This window comes from Limanda limanda, chromosome 6 (assembly GCF_963576545.1).
Source record: "Limanda limanda chromosome 6, fLimLim1.1, whole genome shotgun sequence".
Lineage (NCBI taxonomy): Eukaryota > Metazoa > Chordata > Actinopteri > Pleuronectiformes > Pleuronectidae > Limanda > Limanda limanda.
The window spans coordinates 9,362,859-9,384,633 of NC_083641.1; the positions used below are offsets into that span (position 1 = coordinate 9,362,859).

General features: G+C 41.7%; 1 protein-coding gene across 2 annotated transcripts in view; it reads right to left on the bottom strand.

The window, feature by feature from the left end:
- Nucleotides 1–21,775, bottom strand: part of bcas3 (BCAS3 microtubule associated cell migration factor) — a 312,845-nt gene that overhangs the window by 185,455 nt on the left and 105,615 nt on the right. For both annotated transcript variants that reach the window (XM_061072808.1, XM_061072807.1), the window contains exons 17-20: nt 12,024–12,148; nt 11,693–11,858; nt 11,515–11,612; nt 4,439–4,539 (exon numbers count right to left, since the gene is read on the bottom strand). In XM_061072808.1, coding sequence (XP_060928791.1) covers nt 4,439–4,539; nt 11,515–11,612; nt 11,693–11,858; nt 12,024–12,148 — 490 coding nt within the window. The remainder of the gene's footprint in view (nt 1–4,438; nt 4,540–11,514; nt 11,613–11,692; nt 11,859–12,023; nt 12,149–21,775) is intronic.

Sequence of the window (21,775 nt, forward strand, 5' to 3'; positions counted from 1 at the left end):
AAGAGCAACATTTAGAACAGAGTTGTGGGGACAGAGAAAAAGAAAGAGACAAAAAATGCACACAAAAAATGTGATCATGTGATCTGCAAAAATTTTCAAGTTCCTCTAGTAATTTGTGAACATCACGTCTAGGACAGAGTCGTGGCGGCTCCACCCCATGCAGTACTCAGATGAACTCATTTGCATGACATCCAACTAAAAGCTGGATCTGCTCTTGCACCACTCGAAGTCTGACAATGATGTCAGATCTCGTCAAGGTCTGGTGCGTCTTGGGACTGCTGGCGGCATGGTGGGTGGTGGGATGCCATCCCACAGGGTTAATAGAAGTGTGACACTAGCAACAGTATGGCAGCAAGGATGAGGTGAGGCCTACTGGGGAAATGAGATAGTGCTGGCATGGCAGGCGCTCCATGGGCGCTTGAGCTGAGTGGCACTAATGTTGTCTGAAAGTAGGAGAGGAGAGGGCTACGGAGTGGGTGACATAAACATTGGACTACTGCCTCCTCTGGTCTTCATCTCCACTTTGCCTTGAATGTGCTGGCTAACCATCCTCTGCTTTGGACTCCTACTTTTCACTGCACTCCCACGCTAACTGTGACTGTTCAACTCCCTGCAGCACTTAACACGTCTCTCGGTGTCTGACTGTTCACATTTCATTATCTTTACGCCGTACACGTTCGTCTCTCACCTCAGCCAAGCTCTCAGCTCACAGCCTCACTACACTCGGGCTGCCAGGTGCCAACATCTAAGAAAAGAGTGAAACCTCACATTCTCCTCATTATTCTGTGTGTCTGAGTTTATAAACAAACATGCATACAAATGTTTGTTTGTGTTTTCCAAAAAAAAATCAGACCCTATAGCTTTTATCATATTTTATTGTACATTTAATTTGAATTTCCGCTATTTCTGCGTACCAACAACACATGTTTTTGTTGAGCTGAGTAAGGGTATAAGTCTGTGAAATGAAAGAATGGAAGAAGTTTGCATCCACCAGGACTCTTCCTACTGTGTGGTGTCCTTGGTCAAGTGCTGTTAACAGAGCGTAAGGAGTCCTCTGCGGGGGGGGGGGGGACACTTGAGTTATGACTGTCTCAGAAGCACCGAGGCCTTTGTGGTAGAGTGAGAACACGGAGGCCACTTTGAGTTAAAGAGAAGGGCATGTGACGGCCTGGATGTTTAAATGCCATTGAACTTCAGTGGGGACAGCGGAGATAGACCTGCCCAAATCCAGGTGCAAAGCAAAAAGGAGCTTTTATAAAGTACTCAAGTGATGTTATAATGTAATTTCACTTTTAAAGCATAGATAAATATGATTCACTAGGTTTTTATGGGTTATTCCCTAGACTAATAAGCAAAAGGGTAATAAAAAAAAGAAGAAATGTACAACACAATAAAGTGTGCAATAACTAATGGTGTCTGAATACTTCTAAATCTAAATCTACTCTATGTTGTCTGTCCCAGCTGTTTAAATTAGGCCACAGAAGGAGGAAGGGATTGTCACTATGTGTGTGTGTGTGTGTGCTTGTGTTTGTGTGTGCATGTGTGTGCGTTTTGCCAGTTAACACCATCGATGTCACGCCCAGCCGCAGAGCTGAACAGCTGCCAGGGTGCTCTCTGCTGCGGGAGGGAAGGTCCAGATGTTACAGTCCAGTGTCAACCCCCAATCCGCCACCCCATCCCGTCTCATCCAAAAGAGCCAGTGACATTTTGCCTCAGATTTGCTTTTACAGCCGAGATGGCATTACCATCTCCTCGATGGTAACTGGCCTGTGCAGACCAATCACCAAAAAACAGTTACTTATTGCCTTAAGCACCTAGCTTGTCAACATCAAGGCAGCAGTGATCCCGTCTTTCTTTGGGCCAAACTGTAAACATGCAGGACGCTTTACCACACGGAACTGGAATAACTGCCTTGTGGTGATGTGTCAACCGACCAACCAACTGGACAAATTGCAGGTTACGTATATACACAATGTTTGTCCAGACTCTTATGATGGTAAGATTACAGGATTACATCTGCATTCAGACATCTTACTGCTCATCAGGCATGGCAAAGAGATCTTGACCATTGTAGAAGTGAGGGGGGTTGTTTTACTGACTGGAATAACTCGGACTGTTCATCAAAATCCTAATCAGAAACCTACGACTTCAATTTGATACCTGGACTTTACCTCACCCCAAGAAAACATCACCTGATGAAACAGTAAACCTAACTCTGGCCGTGTGGGCTCATTTATACAAACTACTGGGGTGGATTAATTCTGGCAAAAAGTTTTCATTAGCCAGATTTACTGGGTGAGAACATATTCTATTGGTTTTGAATCATCTCTCATCAGGGACTCTGTCAGCTTCCAAATTGTCATCTTTCATTTGCAGTTACAACATTAAAAAAATGCTCTAGGTCCGACATGGAATTTCCCTATTTAATCATTCATATGCAATGGCTAATGTCTCTTCTGAATTGAGGACACAACCTTCACCCTAGAACAATCTACAGCTAGACGGAATGGAGCTACAGCCATATAATTCATAAATACAAAAACAACAAAAAAACGACAACAAAATGATTTCGGTGAGTAGACTAACACATTCTTCTGGATGGCCCCTTCCCGGGTCACAGTCAGGGTGAAGGCAACATGCACCAAGTTGTTACTTCTGACATGTGTCAAGGTGATCGCCAAGAAAATAAATATAAAGAAGAAATTTGAAGACGCTCTTGCAGTAATGAATGAGGACAAAATTCAGAGAATTTCAGGGAGTTGCTTGAATAAAGTTAACTCTTTTTGACAAAGACTAGGGGCCTAACAAGCAGCTTCCAGGAGACCACATTCTGACCGTGCTCTGCAGGCAAGTTGTAAGCAAGCTGACAGCTGAGAAGTTGAAACTGTATTTAGCAGGGACATTTGCAAATGGGTGCTTTGTTGCCACTGTGCCACAAAGTAACTGATATGATGTGATGCACCATAATCCACAAGGCAGTGCTTGGCATTTGATTAAACCAAGCTTGTACAGTATAGTATCCCTCATCCCATTGTGCTTGATACCTCCCATAGAATTTCCAAATATGTTGGAGAGACGTGGACAAAAACAAACTTCAATTTATACTTAATTGTGGAGCACTTGGTTTATTTTGCCTGGTTCCTTATATATAATAGGAGTTATATAGTAGTTGTGTGCTACTGTATTGCATCTCCAAGCACTGGAAAATGCACCAATACCACTGTTCTGATAGGAAGTCACCAAAAATCCAGGTAAGTGCAACGGACGGTTTTGCTCCTGGCTAACTATCATGGCAGATAAGAACCACAGCCTCTGCAAGCTAAGTGGGGTGAATTTTAACGAATCAATTATGCATGCAGTGGAATTATTGATGGTGAAAATGTAGTACTGTAGGTTACCTGCCGGCACCGAGGATGAGTGCTCTGAGGTTTAACAAAGCTGAAAGGTTGTGTGGGCCGGATTTTCTGATATGCCTTTACCAGGCCCACAATTTTGGATGGCAACTCTTAATTAGGCAGAAGCCACAAAGCCACAAAATATTAAGTATATGTGAAACAAAAAAAAGACATTAAATGACTGTCTGTGAAAATACAAGAAGAAAAGATTCTGTATGAGTTGAAGATTGAATCATTTTCTAATACTCAATTTCAAGTCAAGGAAATACTTCTCACTTGGGATGGGATGTTAGTGTGTCCCAGAAAAAACACTTGAAATTGGATAAATTGTTCAAATCAGGTTAAAACACAAGAGAACAAAAGCTTTTGTTTGCTGTCACATTTCCATTCAATTAAAAAAAAAATCTAATGCTACAATATGGATTTTCTTCAATATTGCTCACTGCAAACAAACACACAGAGGTGTCTGATCAGTCCCAAATTTATTATACAGCCGGATGATGAGCCCAAACATACAGCCAGAGTCTTGAAAAACTATCATCAGAGCCAAGAGGAATCAGGAAGAAGACAAAGTTCCCAGGCAAGTCTGGAACAAGTCACCTGCAGAGTTCCTCGAAACCGTGAAGAAGTGTGTATAGGTGCTGAAGGCAAAGGGTGGTCACAACAAATACTGATTTAGAGTATTTGTGTTGACTGCATTTTGTATAAAGTGATAGAACAATAGGACGATGAAGGTATGGATGCCGCCATTTGATTTTAGATGGATAGAAATTAATAATACATATTAAAACAATAGATTTCCATCATATAGCCATATTGAAATTCTGGAAATGTACTGAGACAGCACTTTGTAGAAGTACCAGTGGGCTGGAGGAAGCAATCACATCAATAAATGGGTAATCACAGTCACAAGCAACAATGTAAAATATTACAGAGGCGACTGAACTGTGGTTGTGATATCACTGATTGACAGATAATGTCACCCACCTATTTGCTTGGGAAGGACCCACTGAATGAAACTGTACTGTTGGTGAAGGTCATACCTGAGAGAGCCACTCCTCATCCTCCTGGCCACTGTGGTCCGATGCCAGACTGTCTGATGACTCGTGACGTGTGATTGGGCCTGGGCTCCCCAGAGGAATCGCTAAGACAAGACACAAACACACAGTTATATGAAGGTACAGCCAAAGAAGGCATTGATATAAAGAGTATGACAAATAATAATATTTTGTATTGTCCCATATCATCAAAAAAGTCTAAAGGCTCCAGCATTATAAAATATGACGCTGACAATCAGGGAGTGACAGCAGTAGGTTAAAGGTGACTCAGTAATCACAGAAAAAACAGTGAATAACATATGACAATAGCTATAAGTGTTAATAAAGTGTTCACTGTAATACAGTAGTCCGGACAAGAGATAGTGTGAGAGTGAGTTTGCTCACCTAAGGTAAAAAAACTGAGTAAACTGAGTAAAAGAGAAAAAAATATAGTCTGCAAGCCAATGAGTGCGAAAAGCAAAATGTACAGTGAAGAGAGAGAGAGAGAGAGAGAGAGAGAGAGAGAGAGAGAGAGAGAGAGAGAGAGAGAGAGAGAGAGAGAGAGAGAGAGAGAGAGAGAGAGAGAGAGAGAGAGAGAGAGAGAGAGAGAGAGAGAGAGAGAGAGAGAGAGAGAGAGAGACAGACAGATGGGGCTCTCGCAGGCTTGAATAAGCAGGGGAGGAGAATGAGGCCTAATGTGTAGAATCAGTCCTTTCTCTGTCTCCCACCTCGGGGACGGGGTTGGTTGGAGACAGGAATGGCTAATAAAGTTGTCAAGTCCACATCTGGAGCACAGGAGGTGCCCCTGTCTCTACACACACACACGGCAGGTGTTCATACACCCTTGGTGGAGGTAATTTTTGCACGCACGCACGAACGCACGCACACGGACACACACACACACACACACCTTTGAACTAGGGGGTATGCACATAACCTACACCTGCCTCTGCATTACAGTAAACTGTATACAAAAAACTTTGCTTGGAAGGAATGGGTAGACAAACAGACTGAACCTACAGAGAAAAAAGGAACCACCTACAGAAACAGCACCACAAGAAAGGGATGATTTTCAAATGATTAAATTATAAATATATCTAATAGGCTATTGCGTAATACATGTCCCTCTAACCCCACCACCTTTATGTGCTTGGTAGCAAATAAAAGGTGACTTTTGCCAGAAGGTGTCAGTAATGCACCTATAAGTTGTTTGTAAACTACCATTAACCAACGACGAAAGAAGAACACGTTAAAACCAGGAGTCGCAGTATGTAAATGTGTTAGCTTCATGAAGTAAGATGCTGCTGCACAAACAGAAGAAACCTACAAAAGACCAGGACATGGGATGAGCTGATATAAGGGAGAGAAAGGGATAATATACATCACTCCGAACTCTCAATAATTATTTTTCAGGTCAATATACATTCTAAAAATAGCTCCCAATACTGATTTTTTTCGACTGCAGGTATGTAGCCAGGTTTTAATATGCAGAAAATGTCTTCATCCAACCCAATATAAGGGTTGGATTAGCAGAAACATGTTTTTGGTCCCCACAACATTTTAAAAATGACCTGACCCTTTATGGCCCATATTTGGCATGGAGAATTACAGTGAGCTTGAGCTAGTCTACTTTCTGTGGTTAGGTTTAAATAAACCAGTCTAATGCTGCCCCACGTGTGTGAGTTTGGATAGCATGTTCCGGAAAAAGGGGTTTGACATGTAACAACAGCTTCCATGGTCCAGGGAGTTCTGTCCCGCCATGCCGGCTCTCCTTTTAACACAAACTTTCATTTTGCTCTGTGATGACCTCCGCTGCCAGCAAGAAGGTGGCACAACAAGCCCCTCCCATTCACCGTTTTGACCTGTTATAGTCCACGGCAAGGTGGAAAAAAGGTGTGACATTCCCACCTTGAACCGGCTGTGTAAAAGGAGCTAAAGAGAGAAGAGCAGAGAGAGTCGGTCGAGAGGGTTTCTCTCATTTCCAAATGGAAGAGAGGAAAAACAAAGCCTATGCTGTGTTACTTATTAAACAAACACCCTCCCCTTGCCCCGCACCTCCTACTCTCTCTCCAGCTCTCTTTGCTCTCTGACCCTTGGGGCCAATAGCTGTTCCCTAATTAATTATTGATGTTCTGAAGCAGTTGGTGGACTGGCTAGCTCAGGTTTCCAGTGGGGGAGCTTTCAATGGCCAGAGCTGTGGCCAGGCTCCAGTGTGGGGAGCTAGTGGTCATCCCCACGGGTCAAGCAAAGACACAACACTCTGTGTCTGTGTGATAGTGTGTGTGTTAGTGTGCATGTCAGCAGCCAGACTGACCCCAGCAGCTACAGTCATATCTACTCATTTTAGTGTCCGGCTAGCCAGCCACTCCGACTTCTGCTTTTACAATGCTCATTACTGGCTCTTAAGAGACAGAACGTCAATGCAATTTTACAGAGACCAAATTTTTTAAGTGCAAACTTATTGCAACTCACTCAAGAGGAGCCTGAATGCATGGCCCAGTTGAAATAACTGTTTTTTCAAGTGAGTTAAAGAAACATCAGTGAATCTACAAAATCATAACTTATGAGGAATGGAAAACAATCTACACAAGTTCAGGGAAGTGTGGGTTAGAAAGTGGTACCTTATTCCATTCCATTTGAGACTGCGCAGATATTTAGAGAATTTGGAAGAATGTACTGAATGTTCTGACCACAGTTATCATGCACTAATGCCTTTGTGGTTCTGATAATACATGCTTGGACTACTTCGGAAGTAACCCAGTATGAGAATGCCAAAGGAAAATGGTGAATCTCTCTATACGATCTCCAAAGACACAGCTGAGCCGGGCTTTCAGACCCATGTTCCACATTTCTGTGGAGTATTGTGAGGATTTGCTGCTTTTCTATATCTGATGTGATGGTGAAATACATATGTTTAAGTTTTGACGTGAAGTCATATTAAACAAGGTATTTAAAAATGGTCCCTTTGATTTCAATAAGTTTGTATTGACTAAATGAATAATCTAATAATTTAAAAGATAATTCAATAAATAAAATAATTGTTGGATGTATCCCTATCAAAACTGCAAAGTGGTCTCTAAGACAATGAGACACTATTTTATTTGGGAAGTTGTTGGTGAAGCAATCATATTATCTGCCGCAGAAAACCAACAATCAGAAAGTAAACAGTAAATATATAGTTATTGTAACAATTGTTTTTCATAAAATATATGTGCTTGAACGTATCTAAATGGTCAAAGTATGAAATCATGAATACTATAAAATTGCAGTGGAATGATACATCTGCAGAGCAACACACTCATGATGGTTATATATAAAGATGAGGAAATAATTCATTGAATATGATTTACATCCAACAGTTAAAATAAATGCCCTGTTAAAGAACACAATGAATGAGCGCCAACTAACAACCACCCTGATGATTATGTATTTGCACACTCACATAAGCAGAAAAATAATCCACACCGCTGAGAACAGAGTCGTCTATGTCACGGTCTTTATTGACTGTGGAGAGACTGGTGCTTGGCGGTGCTGAAGGTCTGTAGCCAGTGGCCTGTTAGCCAGAGCAGCGAAGCAAGGAGTCAGAACAAGAACAAAGGCTGATGTGGCCCAACCTCCCAGGGCCTGGGGCCGGACAGGCCAATCTCCAGGGCAGATAAGGGCCCAACAATCTGAGAGATCTGGAGAGTTGGCTGCACAGCGGACAGAGGAGAGCCGTCCTGTCTGCCTGCTCTGTTCACTTTCCTGTCTACTTTATCTCTTTCATTTGTATTTTTTAAAGATTCATATTTTGTTAAGATTTCATTTCTCCTCTCTCTACTTTTACCTGCTGTACTCAATCAGCTCACTCTCCACTGCACCACCTGTTTCTCTTCTCACTTTCTCCCCTTCTCCCTTTCCTCTCTTCTCGCTTTCCTCGTTTGAGTAGTGCCCTGGCAGATAGGTGCTGGCATACTGACAGACTGGAATAGCTTAGTCATTATGTATCATTCAAGGTGTATTTGAGTGACAGTTCTTTTATTCACCCAGCACTACACTTACCCCCATCCTTTCTCTGCCTCTCTTTGATTACTGACCCAGTCATGGCGCCATGGTTTCTCTTTACCAAACGCCTGATGCTCCAAAGCCCTCACTCTGGCCCCTCTCTCGGAGCAATTAGATCTATTGACGAGGCAACTGTGGCTAGCCTGTCACGGGCCTCTGCGTCCCAAGAGAGCAGCGGAGTCAGCCAGTCAGTCAGACTCCACAATTAGCACATTATATGACAGGTAGGAAGGGGAGGGGAGGGCTACGGCCAAAAAGCAGAGCCACTTTTGTTGCCATCATCGCCAGGCTCAAAGGAGCCGGCCAGAAATGCAGGTGGTGAATTATTCACTGGGATGTTTGTCAGAGCATCTTTGCGGTGAGGGTAAGAGGTGTTGGAAAATATACTGTGGACAGCCAGGTAAATATCATGTCAAAATAATATCAAAAAAGAAGCTAATGAGGGGTGTGAAAACCTCATATATATATTATTATATATATTTATAGTGTGGATTGGAGAAGACTTTCTATCACCCAGCTTTGACCATTTTTAATCCATTCAAACTAATTAGCAGACAAAAGTACATTTTTGGATACTCAAGACAGGAATAGTGTGATTAACCTACACCTGCAGAATCAGAGGAGTCTACAAACGTTAAAACCTTGAGACTTATTTTTTACAACCATATCATACTACAGCATCCCCGCTATTTGCGAGTACACTGTATAATGTGTGTCTCTTTCCACCTTATCTCTCAAAGGCAGTGCAGTGCATTGCCATCCTCCGCAGGGCTGAGTGCTGCCAGTAGCTGCAGCAGATGGACAGGTGGAGATAGTGACCATGAAGTGGCGCCACCACTGCCTTTTATCATCCCGTCCTGGAGGCTCCGGTCTGGCCTGACCCTGGCCCTTCCTCTCCCCTTCCTATTCCTTCCCCGGCATACTGCATTTTTAATCAGCCTGGGTCATCCAATATAGAGCCACGAGACCGGAGACCATGGCCTGTCAATCACGCACCGCCACCTCTTTGCCTAGCACCGTGTTTTTAGAGACACACTGCGTTTGTTAGATGATTAACTGAAAGGGATAGAGACACTCCTTTCCCTCATTCCTCCAGTCTTTGAGTATTTATGTTCTGTGTCTCAGAAAATAGTTTTTCTTTTTCTTTTTTGTTCTATGTCATGATAGCTGTATCAGCAATGTAAATTGGACCTAGATAGCACTATTTGTTCTGCAAGAAAGAACTGTGTCTTTTCAGTTTCCTCTGCAGCTGCTTGATCTTTATGCTCAGCAAGAGGCGGCTGGACAAGAGGCGTATGGCTGCGCTGTAATTCACCCTGCGGTCAAATAGACCCTTTCTCCTGGATCACTTCTCAGCTGAGATGCCAAGCCCTGGAGGAAACGGCACAGCAGAGGGTTGGCAAGGAGACGCATGCTGGGAAACAGGATGTTGAGAGCCTGAGCTCGGGTGCAAAGCACAGAAATGGAAGGTGGCACTCCAACAGTAACCCAGTCGGCGGTGGTGGTGTATAGGACGCTGGGCCCAGAGGGAAAATGGCAGGAGCACAAGAACTGGGCAGAGGGCTGAGCAATTATGTTTATAGCATCTTGATCTTGCATCAGTTAACACTGGGTTGATTTGGGGAATAAAGCGATAGGGCCATGTTATCTGGCTATTGTTAATTGGACATAAATGTTAATGCAATGAATCTCTCTCATTATGCAGCCAATTCCTCAGCCCTGGCTTGCAGACAGAATGGTGGACTAGGCTGACGCCTGTGCCCGTCACTCCAACGCGTCCTCATCGCTCTGACACTAGGAGAGACCATTAGCACTAATTTGAGAAAATATCCTACCAGTTAGACCTGGAGCACCGCAGAAGTCAACAGAGACGAGTAGAAAGATTAGGGTAAACACAGCTACCAATTGCCCCAGAGCACCCGCAGGAGCTAATTACAGATTTTGTGTGTTTATAATTATGGAGTGGGCTCAAAACGGCAGCCTATTTCAGGGGGTGGATTGATTCCGTGTGTGGCCATCCGTGTGCACTTGGTGCTTTTACGATTTGGCCTTTCAGACAGAAACCTAAAGTGCTCTGTACTTGTTATTGAATTAGAGGGAGTTTAGGGTGTCAGCTAATTGGTCTCTGTGTGGCATCTTATAGCTTCGTGCTAGTATGTCCCGAAGCAGGCGTGTAGTATGGACAGCAAAGAATGGGTTCAAAGCACAGCAGCAAAAACTGAAGACATGTGATTATTTCCGACAGGACTCTTTGAGAAAGAAAACGTAAAGGCCGCTGACTGAAAAGGTCTATTCTCTGCATGTGGCACCAATAAGAGGTTGAGGAAAGGCTTTCAACATAGTAAACATGGAAAATCAGCAGGGAATATGGATAACCCCCTTGACTACTGACGCATACAGAACATACAGAAAACCTGCATGTTCCTGCGAGCCTGTGCTAAGGAAACATACACAGACCTACATTTTATGATGCATAGATTCAAGAAGCCCACGCAGAGCTGAGAGTCCAGTCCAATACTGTAGGTCAAAACCAACTGGTGTACAAACTGCAAAAATCATTTGACATTTGTTTTGCTACTTGAGGTTAATATTTAATTTAGAGAATATTATCTGCAATGAACCCAGGACAAAAAAGAGACTTGAAAAACATTGAGAATAATTAAGTAGTTCTAGAGGAAAAACATGGAAGAACATTCTGATGACTTAAGCTTTTGGTTTAAGAAACATTTTACAATCCTAGTGAAAATTGGTTTGATCTATGTGTAATGTGATTTTTTCTGTGCCCCTGGGTCTGATGTGTGGAGTTGCACATAGCATCACACAGACTTTACCTCAAACACATGAAAGTACCTTCAATCTTTACTTTCCCTCGCCATGATGACATTTTTTTGGTTACAAAATGATGGTTTGTGCTTTAATTTATACATTAACATCGACTTAACATGAATTTATGTTTCCCCATAATTTTGCTTTGCATTTGAACACAGCTTGATACTATTGACGTTCCACGTGTACGTTAAGATTAGTTTAGCACTTACCAGCCAGAAGGTACTGATGGTACTGCACCAGGTCTGAGGCCAGCACCAGGGGATGGTTGGAGTTGAAGGGTGGCTGCAGCTCATTCCACTGTGGAGTCCTGCTCAGAGACACAGATCAAGTAAGGGACTGGCAGAGCAAGACACGTTCCCAAGGATTTAGTGGACATTACGGCGTTACCTCGCCAGAGTCCAGCAGGCCCTTGGACAGGTGTTGAGCTCCAAAGGTGTGTCATCACTGATCTTCTGAGCAGTGCTAATCGGCCGAGGCTCCAGGACATGTTCCACCAAGTTACCGTAGCAACTGAGGATATACAGTGAGTCCACGACCGACTGCCTAGACTGATCTGTGAGAAGTAGAGAAGGAATTTGGTGATACAAATATTTAAAGCGGCTACTAAATGTTATGATAAAAACGTTAAAATTTTCTTAAAGATAAAGAAAGATTTTGGTGTTTGGACTTTGCCATGATACTGACTTGGAAAGAAACAGAACAGTGACAGTGTTCTAACCTTTCTCTCGTTTCATGTTGGGGTTGGTGATGAGCCAGGAGCGAGCCGAGGCAAAGATGGCGGCCACACAGAACTCTCCTCCACTGGATTTACTTGGAGAAATCTGGGGAGGCGGCTTAGTTTTGCTTCAGGAAGGAAAAGAGTACAACAATGAGACGAAGCACTGCATTGCCTGGGCTCCTAAAGATGCTGTACAGGTTGTGTTTGTATATGTGAACTTTAAAACTTTAAAAAATCTACATCTAACTAATTTATGATTGACTGCTTTAAGAACCACACACATTAAGATGTGGTTACTTTGACCGTAGTGAATAAGGTAAACAGTAGCATCACATTTACTGTGCTCTTCTGTTAAGAAATTCAAGAAACTTTTCTCCAAAATGACCGTGTGACATTGATTTACCAGTAATAGCTGTCAGTATAGCAGTTTTCAACCATTGGGATTATTTTTCTAATTGTATGTGGTGTTTCAATGAATCAACACATTTAAGACCAGGATTTTCCATTTGTATGCTCCACAAAAGCTAATTTTAAATATTTTTAAATATCATACAATACAACACCTTGGAGCTATATCAAAACTAAACTGTGACATCTAAGTACAATTATAACAAACTTTATTACAGTGCTTTGCATGCAAGGAGAAATTGAAATGCCTGCAAATAAAATGACCAATTGCACTGACACAAAAGCATATGAAAAATTGAGGCAAAAAAAACAACTACAACAATCATATTAAAGAGCGAGAAAATAATAGAAATTTGTCAAATTTTAGAAAAATTAGTCCAAGCATTTTCGATCTCCTTGTCTGTTGGAAGACAAAGGTCCAGATTGTTCCTGTCGTAGGTATCATACAGTAATGGCGCTGCTGAAGATCAGGCTTCCTCTGTCATTTCAATCAAACCACAGTGTTGTCAATGTTAATTGGAACTATCATCATGGAATTCTGTAAACTAAACTCAGTGAGTTTAAAGCAGAAAAACAACCCATTTCCAACCAAAAATAATCACCATATTTGACTCCAATTATAAAAGTGAGTCAATGTGTCACTAATGACATGGTAACGTGATTGATTATACGCTGCATACATCTAGTCCATACTAGTACATCTAGAGACATTTCTCTGGCACACCTGCTCCTCCATATGCTAGAACCAATACTACGTAAAACCACACTGGATCCACGTGATCTGAAGGATATTCTAAATGAATGCATACAACAGTTATCATTCAGTTAAACATGCAGCTCACAAGAGCCACGTCAAAGCTGCCTTTCCTCACTGGTTGACCTTGTGTTGGCCACAGGAGAGAATTTATTAGAGGTTATTGGATTATTCAGCTTGTCAGGACTGTTTGAGAGGAAGCGGACACAGAAAGGGATTTCAGCTGCACTATGGCCCTGCATATGGTACTGATCAGAAAACAGTAGCGAGGCCTGGTATTATTGTCTGGCCTTATAACCAACCTGGACAGTAAAACCCAGTCACAGCAGATCAGGTCTGAGGTGGACTAAGGACTTGAAGACCCATGGTGGTATCACACACTCCCTGAGGGCTGCTTAACCTTGACCTTTGAAAACCACACTGGCATGAGAGCAGCACATTCACTTCTGTCTACACTCACTTGTTGGAGAAAAAAAAAGTCTTAAGAGACTTAATGGATGCAGAACTACACTTTGTTCCATTCTGTGTCTCTGAACTGTGAGTTAAAGCTTTTTAATGCAAAACCATGTACAGGTGTTTTATATGTTTTGGTTTATATGGAACAAATATAAGCAACATGTACACAGAAATAAAGTACCTGGAAATTTAGGGCCGTTTCTCACACCCGGCATAAAGCAGCGCCACACGTGACATACAGTATATTTTATAGTTTCAGATCGAGAGTTTCCCATCCAACACCCATCCATTTCAAAAAAAAAAAAAAAAAAAAAATTACTTTACAAAATAATCCAAAACAAAAAAAAATTGGAGGTGTTTGAATAATGTACGATAAGTATTAATGATGATTTATGTTTTTTTTATATATATTTTAGAGTGAGCATTTCATTTGTTTATTTATTTCAACTGAGTTTTTATCAGATACACAAGTGTTAAATGTGAAATCCTCAGAAAACACCCAGAACAAAAACTGCCTGCAGGTGATTTAAGTGTTAAAACTACAGTAACTATTGTGCTATTTGACTGTAGGTGGCAGCACTGGCTGATCTACACCAACAGGCCTAATGCAGCTGAAATTATTTTGCATTTAATGAATGCCAACGTAACTGGCCTTTGTGGAATTTGATCGACCAAAATGTCAATGAGTAAAGTCCAGTACGTAAGAAACGTCCCAACTTCTATGTGTTGAAAGACTTGAGGCCTCCCCTCAGCTCCTCATTAATAACTCCGGGAGAGAGGGATCACGAAAAAGGAAAGGGTGAATGTGCTCATAAGAGAGGCCTCTCTACAAGTTCCGTAGCTTGTGTTTATTGGTGCTGGGTCAAGGAGAGAAGGCTGAATGACCAAATATCCACAGTAAGCCCTGTCTGTGAAGGGAAGATGAAGAGGGAGATAAAGTCACACTCAGGATATTGCCTTGGCTAACTCCAGGGTGCCCTTGTCTTCCCCTCCAAGCTCATCCTCAGGCCAATTCATCTGTCAGTGTCTCCTGAACAAAACACATTGAACAAACAGGTACAGTCAACTTTTCACTAACCCAACTAGCTGGTGTCCTTCAACATTAAAATGGCCCACAGCACATTCAATGGTAAGGGAATGGGGGAGACAAGGGACCCGTTTGCACTCAGAACACCATATCATTTCTGTTAAAGAGAAAGAACAGCATTCCCAACTGTTACTGAGAGCTGCAAAGTCAGAGTTCTTCTTTGGTGAGGTGTTTAATTGCCATAAACCCATGGTGCTCCATCTCTCCCATTGCTGGAAAATATGTTAAACCCTCAAAGACTCTGTGGTTCACTGGTTCCAATAACCCAGGAAACACAAATCCCATTTCAGAGCAAGCTGAGGTTTGTTTTGCAGGGTGAGAGCAGAGGGCTGAGGGACACACCACACGGTGACTTACACTACATATTCAAAGATATTCTAACCGCCTCATAGTCGTCATGTTGACTTTGGACATAAAGGGAAAATGAATAACATATCAAGGAAATGAATTGACTTAATATGACTGGTTTACCTAAAAGAGGAATGAAAATCAGTGCGAAAAAGAATTTAAAAAGGCACAGTAGATATTATTATTTCATGATTTTATGGAAGGATTGACCAAGTTGCACAGACGCATACTGACCTCACACCTTATACTTTAGGTACAAGTTTCTATGTTCTTCATAGTCTGTGTTGTTCAGCACGTCTCATTTTGAATTTGGATATATACAATATGTAGTAGCCATTATTTTATTTTAAATTGAGTATGTTGAAAATGGTTAATTGAATAATTGTTCACCTACTTGTGGTCTGAGCTGTATGTATACGTATACTATTACAAAGTACACATTAAGTATAATCAGCATACAATGTGTATACTTTACACTCTGTAAGTATTTGATATCAAGTGATAATCCTGGCTCTACATGGCCTCACAGTGGATCAGCTGGGTCTGGATCTCTTTGAAGACGCCTCAGCTTGCACCGAGCAGCTTGGTTCTCGTCTCCCCCGGGTACAGGGACCACTGGTTTATTCACCTGTGTTTTAAATCATCCTTTTCCTCTTGATCTCACTTCAAGTGTTGAGGTTTCTCCCCTTACGATACAGAGGCACAGATCCAACAGACAGGAGCGTGGTCCTCATCTCCAAATAGGGGGGCCGAGACCAGTTTTTGGAGTGGACCAGCATGGGAGTGGGTTGGCAAACAACACCACGCTCCAAAGATGCAACCCAATATCAATAAATTATGAAAAATAAATACACTAACAGGATATTGGGAGCAGGGGTAGATGGATGTCACTACAACAGCAAATCTCTTTTTTTCCCTCTCCCTTCACAAGGTTTACTATTGTACTATTGCCTTTTAGCAACGGGTGGAATCCATTTTCTTTGCAACTTTAATCCACTGAAAAGACTACTCACATGTCATTTCCACTTTTAATTTAACAAATGAGGACTCTTGACTGAGCTAATAGCTTTTCCTCAAGGGCATAATTCAATCTGTGACATCAACCATCAAAGTCCCTTCGCATTACTATGTCCGGGGTTAACGTGAGGCGCCTCTGAGGGGGGGATGGAAGTCCGGTGGCAGCTCCCATTTATTTTCAGAGCGCTCGCAGTACACAAATATGATAGTGCTCACTTTAGCTGGCCATCCAGTGACAGAGAGCTGCACGGCTGTTGTTGCACTGATTCCGGGCCATATGGTTAATTCATATCAGAAACAGAGCCGGTGTTAAGGCTGTGACCAAGCAGGGAAAGAAAGAGAAGGGAAGTCATGTGGAGGACACATCCTTCAATGCCACATTTATTATTTTACAAGAGCCCTTGGAAAGCAGGCAGCCTTGGGGCTGTGTTGAACGCACAGCACTGATGACAACCACTGGGGAAACTATGAACACTGGAGAATGGACATCAAATGTTCAAGGAGAAAACAACCTAATCATCATACTCACCACTATTTGCCATACAAGGCATGCAAGATTAAGTTGTGTTTCCTTACACCAGGTATATTAAGAGGTGTAAGTTTCCAATACAAAATCAGCTGTAAACAATATGTGCCTAGTATATAAAATGGAGATTTGATCGGCTTTGGTATCTGGGTGAAAGGAAATGAAACAGGGATCTGCTTCGAAAATGTGTTCCTATCCTCTACGAAGGGCTGAGGCCGAAATGGTAAATGGGTTGTTACAGCTCACGTCTCAAGACATACACTATTAGAGAGGTAACTAGGCCCAATTTGAGCAGAAAGCAGTTATCGTAAGGTCACGATTCTGACACTAATGATGTTTACCTTTGAAAAGTATACGCTCGGAAATCACTTAGGGCCTCGGTTAAGAAGGAGGTGGATGGGGATAAGGAGAAAAAAGCTTCAATTAAAAAGTGAAAAGAATGACTGCCTACAACAAAAGATGAAACCCAAAACTTAGGTAAGGCACCACATGCTATTCATTTTGAGAGTAAATGAAGTCAACAGGGAGGAGAAAGGTTCACTTCACTGGGCCACTCGGGGCCTCTCTCTGAAAGTCACTTTGTCATAACAGGGCTTGTCCCCTAGAGGAAAAGGTTCCTTGAATCGGAAGATGCTCTCTGAATTTTTTTTTCTCAGTTTTTCTAATTATGCTTATTATTTACTGGGATGGTTTTTCACTGCCCTAAACTCTCTGTCCCTCGGGAAAATATTTCTCGTGAGAATGGAAGCTATGGTGCCAGTTACTCAGAGTTCAATTCTTTCAAATATTGTAATTTGAAATAAAAGTCAAATTTACATTTACCATTGCAGCACTGTAACAAAATAAATATGAGAAAGCTCAAAATTGCAAGGTAACAAACTACAAGGAAAAACTTGAGATATATTAAATTCTTAAATTTAGGTAATGATTTGATCCATCTTAGACATTTTACTTCTGTTCATTTACGATGGGTTAACAGTGAAACAATTCTGTTTGCTGAATTAATTCAGAATGTTAAGATTATAGATGAACATGGCTCCTTTTTGTGTTTTGTTTGAATTTAGTCATTTATTATGTCCAGCCTCAGATTCGTCCCTCATAACAGATTCTATACTGTTGTTTAGTATCCCCCCTATAATTCAAGTGCCTTCACAAGATGCTGCTCCAAGTGTCTATAAAATAAACCTTTTTTTATCGGGGTTTGTATTGTTTTACTTTTCACATTTTAAACCGGTGTTAAAATTAAAATAATCCTTTTCAATACAAGCGATTTAACTCTGCATTAGTATTAAACCCCCCTCCATAAACCCATATACCTTAAAATGTATTTCTCATGACCATTCACATGCAAGGGTCGTGTATACTGGTGTAAAAAGGATGCAGATTGTCTACTCTGCAAATAGTTGCCCAGTTACAGAAAACAAACAAGACGAAACAATTTTGAAAAGTAAGACGAGGGATTTATTTTCTTGGACCGACAACGAGGTGTTGACAAAGTTTCGCCTTCACCACTGGTCGTTCATTAATGAGTGATACGAACCAAACAGGAAGTGAAAGCAGGTTCACGAACGTCTCGGTTTTTTGCCTGGCCAGACGACAATGCAGCCACAGAACTTTCAAACTGAAATGGACCAATACAATTTCCAAACTTCTCAACTCCAGCTCGAAAACTGGAGTTGTGTGTAAATGAAGCAGCAGCGATACGTTTTGAAACTTAAACATAGAGCGTTGATGTAGCCAGAGCCAGGAGATCACCGTTTTCTGCCGGTGAGAAACATCCTGAACACTACAAAGCTATTTGAGCCATTGTTTACACAAAAGAAATCTGATTACTGCAGATTTTTTACATAAATACAAGTTTTTTGTTATGATTAATTAAATAAATCCGATTTTTTTTCTCCATTTTGTTCACTTTGAGTTTGAGAGGAACACACATTTCTACACACAGGACACTGTTCATATTAACACCAGAATATGACAAAGCACAACACTGCGTGCAAACACACATCTGACATAAAAAAAATACGTAACCAAAGTGGGCTTAAGGAAAATACGAACAATATGTGTAACACAAAGGCGTTATTCTTTGAAAACCGTCATGGAGGGTCTAAACTGAGGGGAAAGAAATAGGCAAAAAAGACAAAGATGTAATTTTCTAGTGGGGGGGGTTCAAAGAAACCACATGGCAACCAAACAAGATGTGCTTTGGCATTGGCCTCAAGCCGTTCAACATGTACGCACAACTACCACCTATGATATAAACCTACGACATGCTGTTTTTAACTTTAATGTTTGCAGCCTCAAGATGTTCAATCATGACTGCAAACACAACATATATGGATACTCTATAGAAAAAGCAAAACCAACAGAAACCTTAAATAAATAATAGTGACTTCAGTGACGATAAAACCTAAAGAATACATCTTAACAGAATAAATGAGGGATTTGCAAAAAAAGACAAAGAAAAGTAGGAAACCCTGATTGCTCCCCCCCTCATGAGGAATGACAGCACATACTCTAAGGAATTAAAAAAAAAAAAAAAAATACAACAGGAGACGCATCAGAGGCGATGGGAGAAGGTGTGCTGCGGCGGAGTGCAGTTGCATGCTGCTGAGTGGGGGGGAGAGGCAAAACTCACCATGGAGTTTTAATGGCAAAACATCCTGCCCCAAAGAGGTAGGGTCTTCATGAAAGGGACGGTGGTGGGAGGGGAGAGGGGGTGGTGGGGAGGGGGGCGGGAGGATACAGAGATAGACGGAAAAACCATTATTAAACTCGCACACTTGAGCAAACACACTTTTCATATTACATACTTTTTTGGACGTGTCTGTTTAAGTGCACGACAGGAAGCTGTACGTCTGCAGCGCAAAAGACAGATCTGAAAACCTGCGGGACGGCTCGATGACTCATCCGCTCGGGCCGACACTGTAAAGTGTGATACCATATATTTGGCAGATGTAGCTCGTCCGCAGACTTTTTGTTTTTGTCTTCGGACATATATCATGTTTCCCCACCTTCCCCCCTTTTTTCTCCTGTAACTTTAAAGGGACTGGGTCCATGTGCGGAATCCAGCTGACACAGAAGAACTGATTGTTGAGATTGAGAAAGAGTATGAGGAGCTGATCTAATTTGTATAACAACTGGGGACACCCATAAAACTAACAGCACTCAGGCATTGTTGAGACAAGGAGTTGTGTATTTACATGCGTCTCCTATTTTTTTTGTTGTCCAAGTACATATTTATGGCTGTGCATTGTCCTGTGAATATGTTTGCCTGTTTGGAAACACATGTGCCTTTGCTATGATTATGTTAACAAGTAAATTCTGCGTGTGTGTGTGTGTGTGTGTGTGTGTGTATAAGGGGAGCACCGAGTGTGGCGTCTTTTTCAGGGTGTATTTCGGTCTGTCAGTCTGTGCGTGTTCCTGGTGTTTACAAGACATTAGGAGTGGGAGTGTGTTCCTGTGTTTATCCTGCACGTCCAGAGATAGTGACAGAGCTCCGTAAACAGTTTACAGTAAATAAGTCTTTTCCTTGCAGCAATAAAGGTCCGATGAGACTGAACTCTGTCCCCGCCGGCCAACCTCCCCCGGTCATGAAAAAACAGAATCCCCAGCCAAACAAAGCACTCTGCAGCACTTCTTTATTTTATCGCTTTCGCAGCATCCGCCCGGGCCCTCCCAACGATAGCGCACAGTCTCCAATTAGTCTTGGTACATCGATGTGTAGAGAAATGTTCCTCTGGGAGACAGGGAGCAACAATTTGCCCCCGGAATGTCTTACTCCTGGAGCGCACGTTGATAAATGAACACGCTGGTTGGTGTAACGGAGGCCCCTGGTAAACTGCCACTTATCAAAGAGCTGCACAGGGGGGGGTGGGCGGTCTCTATCAAACCTGCTGAGACCCCACTCGGGACCTCCAGCTGGGTAAATGGACGGACACCAGTGGGAGAGTGATGGACAAATGGGGGGAGATCTCCATGGTAGGAGCAAAGGCCATGTAGGCTTTGGGGCGGTCTACTGGCCACTTTGAATTTCTCCCTTTTTCTTTCTTAAAACTTATAACTGGTTGGATTCAGTTGTCTGAGGCTGGGAGAGTCTGGAAGTAGTGGAAGTAGTAGTGTACAGTGGCAATTTCCAATATATGCAACTGTTCAGTTTACTAAGAGGTTAACTTACTCACTGTACGTGCCCATAACTCTCTCACTGTATATATTGTTTTGTTTTATATTGTTTTATATATATTTATATATATATATATATATATATAGTTGTTTAATGTCTGATTGTTATTTATGTAGAGTGCACCAACCACACCAAGGCAATTTCCTGTATGTGCAAATATACTTTGCAATTAAAAGAATTCTGATTCTGATAGAATCAATGCAAGAAAGTTGGAGGAGATAAAACTGAGTCAAAACAATAAACGTACTCCATCATTTGGACTCATTCGCATAAAACAAGTCCCATTTCCGTGTGCATCTTTTTAGGCAAGGTACAGTGTGATCACTCATACAGGAAAAATCTCAAAGGGATTGATAACAGTAAATTAATATTAGTTGCATGACACTGAAACGTTTTAAATGTTTAATATTTATATGTTACACTAAACAAAAATTACAGTAATTGTTTTTAGTAGAAGTAGTACTGCGGACAGGAAATACTATTTGAGCAATATATGTTCTCACTACTAGGTTATGTTGCAGCACCTCAAAATAATAACAATGTCTGTCCAGTCTAACTCAATCGTAAACATGCATCACTTGACCATTCACGGTCATTTGTCAAGTGGGAGCAGATCATCTGATCGGAAGCTGGAAAACGAGGAACAGCAATCTTTAAAAAGAAAGAGCATTGATTTCTCATGTTACTGACAGTAAGTGTTAGCGACACTTTGCATTTGGACTTGAGTGTGTGCAACTGTGTCATTGTTTCCAAAAGAGTTTGCAAAATAAAATGGGGACAGATGTGTTTCCAAAAGTGCAGCATGCAGAGGCAGGATGTGACCTGGTGCTTCTTCTGCGGAGATCACGTCTCTTTGTTTACAGCTCATCCACACCAGCGTATGGCACATATACAGTGTACAAATAGAATAGATATTATATCAATGTATTTATTTTTCATTCTAGCATCTGTCGCATGGTAGAAGCATCATCAA